Consider the following 13,194-nt stretch of genomic DNA (forward strand, 5'->3'; position numbering starts at 1 on the left):
TTCTTTGGCTTCACCCTTTCCTATATTATTCTTAACCTACCCCTGTCTATTTTCTACCAACTCATTATGCTTCTTAATCCCTGCACCATTTCCCCATTTCTTCCCCTTCCCCCTCCCAGCTGATAACCCTCTAAATGATCCCCATACCTATGATTCTGCTCCTATTCTGGTTTGCTTAGTTGGATTTTGTTTCTATTTTTTAGATCCCGTTGTTGATAGTTTTGAGTTTGTTGTCATTTTAAATAATTAGTTTATATGTGCCATGAGATGAAAAGGGTTGAAAATTGCTGCTCTATCTCATTACATTTAATTTAAATAAACAGATCATATCTTCCTCTGCCAAACTGGTTATAAACTCCTTGAAAGCACAAATCTTATCTGAATATTCCCTGTACCAACAGCCACGGTGATGACTGGCAGAGAGTCAACATAAGTAATCAGTGAATTGACTGATTAATAAACCAGCTATACACAATAGCCATTCACATGCCTGAGCAGCTTCCACAGGATGGATGTACACCAGGGTGTGCTCTGGACCGTCCACTGACGTGTAGGAGGCCCCATCTGTCGTATACACCACCTGCTGGGGCGGCCGCACCTGGTCATCGGTGTAGACGATCTGAGCCACGGTCCCAGCGTCTGGAACAAAGTGTACCTGGGGCAAAAAGCAGCAAGTGTGTAGCAACCACCCCTGTGGAACAAAATCAATCTCCAAAACCACTCTCACAGAAGCTACATAGCAGACCAAGCAGAGCACACATTTGCATTTCTAAAATATCCCTAATGAAGAATGGGGATTGATACATCCTCATCTAGGTTGAATTACAGACTCAGAGACAGGGACCAAGCACCTCGCCACTCACTGATATACTGCTTACTATTAGGCAACTGATTTAAATTCCTCTTTGCCTCAAATATCCAATGCAGATATCTCTTTGAGGGAATAATGAGGTGGTGCTTAACTGATCCTAGAAGTATGACCAAAGATTTCTGGTCAACAACATTTCCAAAATACAAAATACAAATTATTCTGTAATGTGAAAAAATATGTCAAGACTCAAAAGCCAATTGCTTTTAACACATCATAAAAATTCTACTTTGTAACTAATAGTGCCTTTCAGCAGACACATTAAAATAAGGTCACTTTCAAGCCCTGGCTGCTGTGGCTCAGTGGATTGAGCATCGGCCTGTGAGCCAAGTGTCGCTGGTTCGATTCCCAGCCAGGGCACATTACTAGGTTGCACGTCAGGTCCCCAGTTGGGGGCGCAAGTGAGAGGCAACCACACAGTGAAAAAAAAAAAAATAAGGTCACTTTCTTTCCTACAAGTTCTTTCATACCCCAAGGTTGTACTGGAGGCATATCGCTGAACTGGAGGCATATCGGTAAATGTTTGCTGAATCAATGACTGTAACAGAATTCCTTGGCAGCTAGAAAAAGATAAAGAAAATTCTAATGAAGTACTTTTAAGGGGTTCTAGACAACTATTTCAGTTGTCAACAGGGTAAATAATTTTCTATCTACCAAGAGCTAAAGCAGAAATTGGATTTTCTAAAATGCTTTCTAAGTGGTTAGCTTTGGAGGTTTGAATTCTTGAAAGGCTCAAGTTTGGCACACAGCCTGAGGCTGATATTGAAGGTACAGAAGACGCAGATGGCCAAAGAACACATTTGGGAGAGAAATAATTTATGTGCTGATATTGAAGTTGAGCACTCGTAGGTTGGATTCCTTACTCTTATACCGTCTTGGCTTTGGACCTAACTTATTTTTATTTCAGCTTTCTCCAATGGAGAGCAGTAGAACCAAAAGATGATATAAACTAATTTCATCCCCAGAAAGAAACCTAGAGAGCAAATGCAATAAAGCACATGGAAATAAAACAAACTTTCATTTCTGTACGAAGTGATCAGTCCACCTCCTACATAAATTTAATTTGTCCATGAAGATAGTTTATATATGGAAAGAATTAGGCTGGTAACATACTTGTGCAGCATATTTAAGTGCTGCAAGAAAAGTCTGTGACCTTAGATTTGTTTATTAACATCACAACCTTGCACTGGTTTCAGTGCTTCACAAGGGCCAAAAACATTTCCTCTCCAGCTTGGTCTTCGCCACTCACTACTGTGCTACCTCAGAATCCCTAGCTGGGAGGAGGGGTGGGCAGGCACCATGAAGCACGGTGGGCTCTGCTCTCCACTACTGTCTGGTTTACCCATGTCTGGGGACCCGGGTCACAAACGGCCATAACCGTATTTGCTTTTATTCTGTTCTTTAATGGACTACATTTCTGTTTATGAACAAAATACACCAAAATACAGAGCTGTATGAAAGTAGCCTTCCAAATGGTTTCCATGAAAACAGAACAGCATTCTCAATGATTCTGCTAGAAGCATCTCTGGAACTTTTTTTTTTAATGTATTCAGTCTTTTAAATCATACCTGATACTCAATTTTGTTTACATATTTATTATATCGCTTAAATTAAATAGAATGTGTATATTTAAAGGCTTCAATTAACATCCTCATTTTGATAATAATATTGTGATCATGTAATTAATGAAAAATTAAATAAAAATTACTATTTATTATAATGCTTAAAAATTAAGTTTTATACTTTGGTCACATATACGACTGTCAACTCTCCTCAAATGCATACAAAAATGCAGAGGTTTGCTTTTCCTATAAGAATGGTCAAAAGAACAAGTAGCTGGTTATGATAGCAATTTGAAAGGCAGAGATCACAATTACAGCAGCATTTCAATAAGCGACTAACCTCCAGTTACTGACTCAATGGGACAATTTCAATTAGAGGTTTAGATTCCTAACTTGAAAAGAAAGGCCACTCACTTCATTGTTCCCAAAGAATCAAAATCATATAGTAGATAACATCAAAGAAACACACTTTCAGCAGCAGTAACAAAATAAAACAGGGATGAAACAGATCATGACAATGAGCCGGAGAAAGGCAGAGAAGCTGCTGGGTGGTAGCTCCGCCCTCCTGAATCACACTGGCCATACTGAGGGCATGGGAAGTGCTGAAGCTCTGCACGTTCCTTACCTACCAGGTCTCCCGGTCAGCGCCCTCCCAACTACTCACTCCATTACAGAAGCTGCCAGTTAGCGGTCAGCAATCTGGACCCAACTACAAACTGTTACCAATACCAAGCTGGAAAGACCACTCTTCACCTGTGCAGCATTCTCTTCATGTTCTGCAGACGCAGGCCACACGTGTGAGCCTTCATCTTTGGAATCCATCCCTCCCCTACTGGATGGCTCCACGTCCCGGGCACCTAGAGCAGCATTCGGTGGAGGACAGTCATCTGTCTGCCACCTGAGTGTTCATGAAGGACAAAAAGACGTTTCTGCAATGCGCCTGAAAAAAGAGAGAAAAGGCACCAAGACTTTAAATAGATGCATACATTTTAATCAATTCCAGTTTCCACCACAGAGAAAAAAACCTTCCACCTGTGCACAAAGGGAAAAGTAGAGAAATTATTTATAATAACACAATGTATTGCATGTTTGCTATGTTCTAGGCATACTCAATATAGCGTCATTCTCATAAAATATACTTAAGGTAGCCCTCACTGGTGTGGGTCAGTGGGTTGGCCATCGTCACACAAACTGAAAGGCCACCAGTTTGATTCCTGGTCAGGACACGACTGGGTTGTGGGCCAGGCCCTCGGAAGGGGGCGTGCGAGAGGCAGCCACTGATGGGTGATGTTTCTCTCCCTCTCCCTCCCTTCCTTCCCCTCTCTCTTAAAATAAATAAATGAAATCTTTTAAAAACTACTTAAGGTAGTTCTCTTAGTTCTCCCCATCAGGCAAATGAGGTTCTCCGATGTCAAATGCAGGGAAGCGGTGGCTCACCCCGAGGCAGCCACACAGCCCCAACTGTCCCCTCTCTTCCACGCCTGCTCAGACACTGAGTTCCCATACCACCTACTCTAAATGCACAGCAGAATAACAAAAGTTACAAAACTACAAAATGAGGAGAAAACGGCAAGCAGAGGAGGCTACATTTCCTGGGTCCCAATTTGGTGAATATAAATATAAACTTTGTTTCCCATTTGGTCAGTACAGGAGTGGTCAGGAAACAAATCAAAAGCCAGACCAAACATCAACATGCACTAAATCTACATCTTGAAACCTTATTCTTTTCCAAAACAGGCAGTTTAAGGAAATCAGTCTTCCCTTTGGATGATAAAACGCTGACATTTTAGAAGTCCCAAGAGATCGCTGTTAAAACGGGGCAGCAGGGCAGCCGTGCCTTTAAAGTGACATGCGTGACAGGAAAGGTTAACCTGCTCGGAACACCATTAAACTGAAGGTGAGAAAGGCCACTGGCCAAGCCCCAGCCAGAATTTTCTCCATGGTTAATGGTGAAGGAAATCAAAGTCTTGCCCTTTGGGATACTGAACTCAAACTGGCTACTAAGAACCATGACTCAGAAAGAACCTTTGACCCTCTCTCTTCCTGCCTAGGAGATTGAAATGGAAGGACCTACTCCAGGAGTTGCCCAAGATGCTCGCCTTAGCCTGATTTGAATTAAATGTGGTAAACAGGAGGGCTTCAGGTAGAGAATTCTTAGCTAGATACCAGCGCACCATCGTTTCGAGTTGCCTAGCAAGAATGTGGCTGCCATAAGTGTGTTCTGCTCTTCCTCAACTACCTGCAAATTGCCCATTCTCACAACCCCCCCTTTTCTCCTTTGTCCAAAATGTCCTATATACTCCATGCTGCCTCACTCTCTTGGAAATGTTCATGCGTGCACATGTATTATAAATTTGATTTCCCCCTGTTAATCGTCTCTCTTCATTTGATCAGTAGCCTGGCTAGAAGAACTTAGACGGTGGAAGGGAAAGTACGATTTATTAGCTCCCACAATGGAAACACGCTGAGAGGACATGCTAAGACTACACATGCTCCCAACTCGGAACCAGATGAAGGCCCAAAGACAAAGGAAAGGGACAGCCCATGTCTGGGCCGAACTCTGAAATACAGGAACTGCCCTGTCCACGCTGCACGGCAGCCCCTTCTGAGCCACAGGGGGGCCTGTTCCTGCTCAACGGCACCATCCTCGCCAGCCCCGAGCCCCACCACCGCACAGTCACCCTGCACGCAGCCTGCTCTTCTCTCCGCCAGAAAGCACTGCACACAACGATCATGTCCACCAGCTGATGAACATGTACACAAAGGGATAAGGGAGATCTTTCCGGAAGAAATGGAAATGTTCTATATCTTGTACCTGGGCTGGAGTGGCAGGTACATGGGGAATAGTGTGTCAAACGTCAAAAACCTATTCAACTACAATATGTGAATTTTTCGTGTATAAATTTTAGCCTAATAAAGTTAATTTTTTAAAAACTACTTATAAGTAGGACTATTTAAGCAGATACTCAGGGTGAGTTGTATAGTATGTTAATTATACCTCAACAAAGCTGTTACATATATTTTTTAAAGGAACAAAGATATTAAGAAACCTAGGAATAAGTGTTAACAATAAACAAAGATCTATATGAAGAAAAATGTTTTTTCTTTGTTCAAAAGGGCATAAAAGGCTTAGTATTACAAAACCATAAAAGACTCCATATGGAAAGCATTTTAAAATTTTATTTGGAAAAAATTTCAAACAGAAAAGCTATAAAAATAGCAAAGAATCCCTGTATTTCTTCACTCAGCTTGCCCAAATGTTAACATTTTATCATATTTATCACTCTCTCTTTTTTAAATTAAATTTACTGGAGTGACATTGGTTAATAAAATTATATAGGCTTCAAGTGTACAATTCTATGATACATCATCTGTACATTGCATTGTGTGCGTACCACCCAAGGCCAAACCTTCCTCCATCACCACATATTTGACCCCCTTTTGCCCTTTACTACCCCACCTACTTCTCCTCCCTCTGGTCACCAACATGTTGTTGTCTCTGTCTGTGAGATTTTATTTGTCTGTCTCGTTTATTAATTTTTTACTCTCACTTTTATATCCCACAGATGAGTGAAATCATATGGTTCTTGACGTTTCCTGTCCGACTTGTTTCGCTTAGCGTGGTATCCTCCAGATCCATCCGGCTGTTGCATACAGAAGTATTGCATCTTTCCTCATGACTGAGTAGTGTTCCATCGTACACATGCACTGCTGGTGGGAATGTAAACTGGTGCAGCCACTATGGAAAACAGTATGGAGGTTCCTCAAAAAATTAAGACTAGAGTTACCTATAACCAAGCAATCCCTCTTCTGGGTATTTACCCCAAAATTTTGAAAATGTTTATTCGCAAAGATATGTGCACCCCTATGTTCACTGCAACACTATGCACAGTGGCCAAGACATGGAAACAACTGAAGTGTCTCTCGATAGACAGTTGGATAAAGATGTGGTACAGCTCTGGCTGGTGTGGCTCAGCTGAATGGAGCATCAGCCTGTAAACGAAAAGGTCCCAGGCTCGATTCTGAAGTCAGGGCACACACCTGGGTTGTGGGTTCGGTCCCATCGGGGCGCATACAGGAGGCAACTGATCGGTGTTTCTCACATTGATGTTTCTCTCCCTCTCTCTCCCTCCCTTCCCCTCTCTCTAAAAATCAATAAGCTTGTCTTTGGGTGAGGATAAACATAAATATATGGTACATATATACAATGGAATCCCTCTCTCTCTTCACCTAAACTATTAGACAGTACATTGCAGATACAATGCCCTTTTACTACTAAATTCATAGGTACGTATTTCCTAAAAATGGGACATTTTCCCCATAACCATAGTACTGGGATCAAAATGAGGAAGTCACCAGTGAAATAGTACTATTGTCTAACGTGTAGACCTTATTCAAAAGTTGCCAGTTGTCTAGTTAAGGTCCTTTGCAGGGAGAGAAACAACTTTGCTGGGGCCTGAAATTCAGTCTGGTATCACACACAATGCACTGAGTTGCCATGTCCCTTCAGCTGCCTCTGACCTGGAACAGTCCTCAGTCTTTCTTATTTTCCATGACCTTGACATTTTTGAAATGCACAGGCTACTTATTTTTCAGAATATCTCTTGATTTGAGTTAATCTGCTATTTCTTCATGGTTACATTAAGAAGATGTATTTTTAGCAGGAATACCACAAGAGATGTGTCCCTCCTATACAGGGATTTTAGTTTTTTCCAACTTGGTTCATCGATTGCACAAATACTCAAGTGCACACTATGCTAGGCACTGGGATGTGATAATGGTCAAGGCTGGCTTATCCCACATGCTAATGAAATATACACAGCCCAGAGTGCCTGGCTGTATTTCTGTGTATGTTTTTTTAAGTAAGATGTTATTTATCCAGGGCTTTTTTTAAAAATCCTCACCCAAGGACATATTTATTGACCTTAGAGAGAGAGAAATGGGAGGGGGGAGAGAAAGATCAGTTGTCTCCTGCATGTGCCCCCACTGGGAGTTGAACCCACAACCCAGGCATGTACCCTGCCTTACCAGGGATCAAACTCACAACCTTTTGGTGTACAGGACAACTCTCCAACTGAGCCACCGGCCAGGGATGTATTTCTTTTAATGTCTAGAAAGGCACTTTTTGTTTTTTTCATTTTAATTTTACTTATATCTTTTTTTTTAATTTTGTGTATGTTTTATTGACTATGCTGTTACAGTTATCCCAATTTCTTTTCCCTTTGCTCCCCTCCACCCAGCAACCCCCTTCCCTCCAGCAGTACCCCCCCAACTTAGTCCATGTCCATGGGTCGTGCATAATGCTCTTCTCAACATCCCCGTCCATTCGGCACCCTCCTACTATGCTTCTTAATTCCTTCACTGTTTCCCTCCCTCTTCCCCCTTCCCCCTCCAGCTGACATCTCCCCACATGCTCCCCGTACCTATGATTCTGTTCCCCCTCTGGCTGCCTGTTTGGTTTCCTTTGTTTTCATTCCTGAGCTTCTCTTGTTGATGGCTGTGACACTGTTTTCAATTTAATGTTCATAGTTTTGATCTTCTTTTTCTTAAATAAATCCTTTCAACATTTCATATAATAATGGCTTGGTGATGATTAATTCCTTCAGCTTTATTTTGTCTGGGAAGCACTTTCTCTGCCTTTCCATTCTGAATGATAGCTTTGCTGGATACAGTAATCTTGGTTGCAGGTCCTTCCTTTTCATCACTTTGAATATTTCCTGCCAGTCCCTTCTTGCATGAAAAGTTTCTTTTGAGAAATCAGCTGACAGCTTCATAGGTACTCCTTTGTAGGTAATTCTCCTCTTCTCTCTTGCTGCTTTTAAGATTCTCTCTTTATCCTTAACCTTGGGCATTTTGATTATGTTGTGTCTTGGTGTGGTCCTCCTTGGGTCAAGTTGATTTGAGACTCTCTGTGCTTCCTGGACCTGTATGTCCATTTCCTTCCCCAAATCAGGGAAGTATTCCTTTATTATTTTTTCGCGTAATTTTTCAATTTCTTGCTCTCCCTCTTCACCTTCCAGCAACCCTATGGTTGGGATGTTGGCACATTTAAACCTATCCCAGAGGTTTCTAAGCCTCTCCTGATTTTTTCCAATTCTCGTTTCCTTCTTCTGTATTGGTTGACTATTTGTTTCTTCCTTGTGTTCCAATTTGTTGATTTGAACCCTGGTTTCCTTTCCTCACCACTTGTTTCATGTGGATTTTCCTTCATTTCAGCCAGGATAGCCTTCATTCTTTCCCTATCCTGTTTAACTTTTTCTGTCAAGTCTGTGAGCATCTTTATCACCAATGCCTTAAATTGTGCATCTGTTAGGTTCTCTGTCTCCTCATCTGTTAGGTGCACTATCTGCTCGTTGCTTAGTTGTGTCCCTGGGACTTTGATCTGCACCCCCTTCTGGGCCATACTTCTCTGTCTCATTTGACAGCTTTCTGTGCTTGCCTCTGTGTCTTAGGTAGAGCTGTCACACCTGTTACATTATAGGGGGTGAAACCTTAGGTATTTGTTAGTGCTGGTACCCATTTCACTGCATTTTGGCGCTGTATGTTGGGGAGGCGCCTGAAGGGGAACAGTGCCGGCTGCAGCCACTTTTCCAGGCACTGCTCCCCCTTCCTGTGCTAAGCAAGCGGCCTCCTTTTCGAGACTGGTAGCTTCTTCCTTCACCCCAACCCCCACTAGCTTTCACAGTCAGAAGCAATGAGGTTCAATTTTCCCCAGTGCTGGAACCGCAAGCTACCGGACTGTTCTGGGGCCAGGATCCATCTGGTCTGGGGCTGGGATCACTTCTTGGGTTTAAACTGTGTGACTGTGTTTCACCATGGCTACTGCTAGCCGCGCCCGCCTGCCACGCCCCAACCAGCACACCGTCTCTAGCTGTGCTGCCTGCCAAGCACCGCCCTCGCTCTGACCTGGATTTGGATAGCAACTCTGAGATTTAACTGATCTCGAGCAAAACACAGAAGTTCCCTAAATTCCACTTCCTTCTCAGTAAACTGAGGACCATAGGTTATTGAGAATGATATGAAATGATGCATGTAAAATTAAAATGCTCAGCACAATGCCTGCTACATAATAAATGCTTCCATATTAGCTTTTTAAAAAAAGGTATTTAATCATATTGCATTTTTCTAACTGTCTGCCTCCCCATCTCAATTTCTTTCAGAACAAAGAATGTGTTTGTTCATGAGAGTAATTCCAGATCCGGCATGTGACAGGTACTCAATACTTTGTATGCAGTGGTCTAAAGATATCACCAAGTGCAGCAGGACACCGAATCCCGGCCATAGCATCCAGGGATGCCTTCTCAGGGAATATGAAACTTAAGGATGAATGGGAGCAAGAAAGCAGAAATGGGAAGGGATGGACTGAAATATCTTTGTTCTAATTCTACCAAAATATAGAATGAGACATCACATGACACAAAATTCCAGTAACTATATCAGGCAAGGATAAAGGAAGGAAAAAGGGAAATAACTACCTACCAGATGTGGAGCAGAACAGAACAGTTAATATATGCACAGGAAAGTTTGTCAGTAAAATTTAGCAGTAAGGTTGTGACATCCTGCCAACAATAGCAGTTCCCAATGATTTTAGAGTACTATTAGCAAATAAAAAAGCCCAAGGTGGTAAAACCCCTTTAATTCAAAAGTATCTGGAATCCAAACAGAATACCCTGTTAGTTAGCACTTGTTCTTTAAGATATAAGACTTGTCAAGCTTCTGTAACTACTAAACTATTTAAAACATTAGTGTGACATTATACAATTATTTGTAGGTAAGTTATTCAGGAAAAATGAATTCTAAGCATGACTCCACGCTAAGTTAGTCACTTTAAATCCTCTAGCATCAATGCTCTTGCCTGCAAAATGAGGACATAAAATGGTTTCTAACATCTTATCCCAGCTTAGCTTAGATGGGCAGCAGTAAAGTAGAAAGTCCACAGAATCTGAATTGACATCCTGGCCTCCAGACTGTCTCAACTGCTCACTAGTTATGTAACCTTGGCCAAATCACCTACACTCGCAACGTCGCCACATGTAAAACGGAGATGATAGACACCTTCTAGTGTTATCGGGAGGCTTACAGGACACGGGTAAGACTTCCAGGTACAAGATCTCACACACGGTAGTACTCAAATATATCAACTTTCATGTTTTACAGATGAGCTTATAAGAGGCTCAAAACTGTCAAAATATTTCATATTTTTAAAACCTAGCAATTTATCAAATAAATGCCCTGTATATGAACTTCCTCTATAGGAAGGCTTGTCACATTTGTTTCCCTTTTTAACTGCACAATTTGTAGAGCCCTGCTCTTTTCTTTTTAAACTGCAATTCAATATTATTTTATGTTAGTTTCTGGTGTCCAGGAGCCCTACTGACCATGATTCACAACAGACGGACGGGTAGGAGGCATCAGGAGCTCCTTTTGCGCTGTCCACCAAGCAGGTGCTGACAGACTCTGTCAGCGAGATCAGTTTCCTTCCACTCCTCACCCCTTTGCCTCTCTCCACCACAGGCCTGAAAGAACCGGAGAATCAAACTATACTTTGTCTAGAAAATGGTCACCCATAGTCCCTCCTTTGACCCATTGTCCAAAATATTACGGACTTTATTTCCAGGAAGAGAATAATGTGCTTGCCTTTCTATACTTTATTCAACAAACATGTATTAAGAAACAAATATGTGTCAGGTACTGTTCTGGACCCTTAACAAACATGAGTGCATCCAAACAATGATACTTGCCTCTTGAAGCTTCTGGTCTAGTTACTTTTTCTTGAATATTGTTGTCCAGTTAGAAACTCTGAGCTTTAGAATCAGGGTTCGAGGCTTCCTGATCTACCGCATGCATACCAGGCATGATGTCAGTAAGACACAAAATCATGCTCAGTCTCATCCGAAAATTTAAATGATCTGCCCAGGCTGATGGTTGTAACAATAAATGACCTGTATTTCATCAAGTCTAGAATGCACCTGTTTCACATTTTAATATTTCTGAACCAGGCATCTATTTTACCACAGCAATGTCCCGCGGTTGCTGCCATCCAGGTGGCAGCAGGCCATGGTGGCCACTGCCTGCTCCTGTTCGATCTGTCCTTACTTCACAGAGTCACATGTGTTGTCAGCACTGGCTACCCGGAGTCTAACTGCCATTATAAATGTCTTCAAAAAGATGGCACCGTAATTCGGCATTAAAACTGAAAGGGCCCTGGCTAGTGTGGCTCAGTAGATCGAGCGATGGCCTGCGGACAGAAAGGTTGACAGTTCGAATCCCAGTCTGGGCAGGTGCCTGGGTTGCGGGCCAGGTCCCCCAGTTGGGGGTGTGCAAGAGGCAACTGATTGATGTATCTCTTGCACATTGATGTTACTCTCTCTCCCTTTCCACCTTCCTTTCTCCCTCCCTTTCCCTCTCCCTAAAAATAAATAATAAAAATATTTTTTTAAAAAAGTGAAAGGCATGGGGACAGGAGCTGGCCATAAATTTGATTAGGGAAGCAATAGCCATCGTTAGAAAAATGACCTTAACAACCTTACCTACGGGGCTGGGTATAAAAGATAGCAAAGTGGATGAAGCTGCACTATGCACTGTTATTAGCAAGAAATGTGGAAAGACTGGCCTACCACAGGCCAAGGATGAAAAGGCCAGGATCAAAAATCTGAGGATGGGTACTAGTTGCTTGGAGAAGCTTCCTGACCACAGCTGTGAGCCTTTCTAAGAAACCTAAGTCACCAATACCCTTGATGGCACAGAGACACAGCAATTACTACGAGTCAAAAAGTGATTCTGAAAGTGATGAAATTTTAGAAATAACTTAATCAATTTATTGCACTTGTATTTTCCCTTTCTGGTATGCACAAAAGTGATAACAAAAACCCATGTCTAAATAATACATCTAAAAGAGCTCTTTCAATAAGTATATAATAAAAATTTTAAGTAGCAAAAGCCCTTGTATCAGAGTTTAATTGGCAAGGCCTTTTTCTTTTGTAATGATACATAAAACAATTGGGTATCTTACCATCAACATTTTTGATTTAATAAAATATAGTAACATTTGGAATCACATGATATCATGACAGACATTCAAGAAATAGTAGTGTTACAGAGAGGGGTTCCCCCAAAATCCCCAGAGCCTGAAGTTGGGGAATGGAGGAAGGGAGCAGCATTCAAAATGCCTTTGCACATCTGTGGCTGGCAGCTAGGGTCTTAGTTATGCAAATCGCTTCAGTTCTTCCAAGGCCCCAAGGAGATGGGAGGGGCTTTGGCCATAGGATGGTGAGGAAAGAGCGTACAGGGCCTGCGCAAGTTTCTGCGAATGGTCAGAGCTGGTTACCACGCCCACTGAGGCACAGGCCATGGTCGGGGATTTAAAAATAAGGCGGCAGCCATTTTTGGCAGAGAGCAGAGGGAGTTCCGTGTGGTTTACAAGGAGGTAGAGAGTAGAGGGATCCACGTAGCTTGCAAGAAGACAGAAGAGAGATCCATGCGGCTTTGAAACAGCAGACAGAGAACCATGCGTGATCCAGTGCAACACAGCACATGTTTTCCTGGACTGTTATACAGAGGCCAATGACATCGTACCCCAGATCCTGAAGGAGACATCTGACAGATAAGGGACGGGGAACTTCTGGGCCTAATTTTGGCTTCTAGCCTCTTGGGGAGCAAGGGAAGTGCTGGGTCCCGTGGGAGAACAGGGCTCCGAGCTGAAGTGCTCACTGCCCTCCCCAGGTTGGAGTATTGTAAATAAAGAACTATTTTCCTCAACACTAC

General features: G+C 42.4%; 1 protein-coding gene across 1 annotated transcript in view; it reads right to left on the reverse strand.

Moving 5' to 3' along the window:
- The window catches only part of PRDM10 (PR/SET domain 10), a 91,032-nt gene that overhangs the window by 57,238 nt on the left and 20,600 nt on the right, over window positions 1-13,194 (reverse strand). The window contains exons 3-4 of the mRNA XM_090291051.1: window positions 3,184-3,370; window positions 491-655 (exon numbers count right to left, since the gene is read on the reverse strand). Coding sequence (XP_090147177.1) covers window positions 491-655; window positions 3,184-3,252 — 234 coding nt within the window. The 5' untranslated portion in view covers window positions 3,253-3,370. The remainder of the gene's footprint in view (window positions 1-490; window positions 656-3,183; window positions 3,371-13,194) is intronic.

This window comes from Furipterus horrens, unplaced genomic scaffold, assembly GCF_987537825.1.
Source record: "Furipterus horrens unplaced genomic scaffold, mFurHor1.1.pri manual_scaffold_11, whole genome shotgun sequence".
Classification (NCBI taxonomy): Eukaryota; Metazoa; Chordata; class Mammalia; order Chiroptera; family Furipteridae; genus Furipterus; species Furipterus horrens.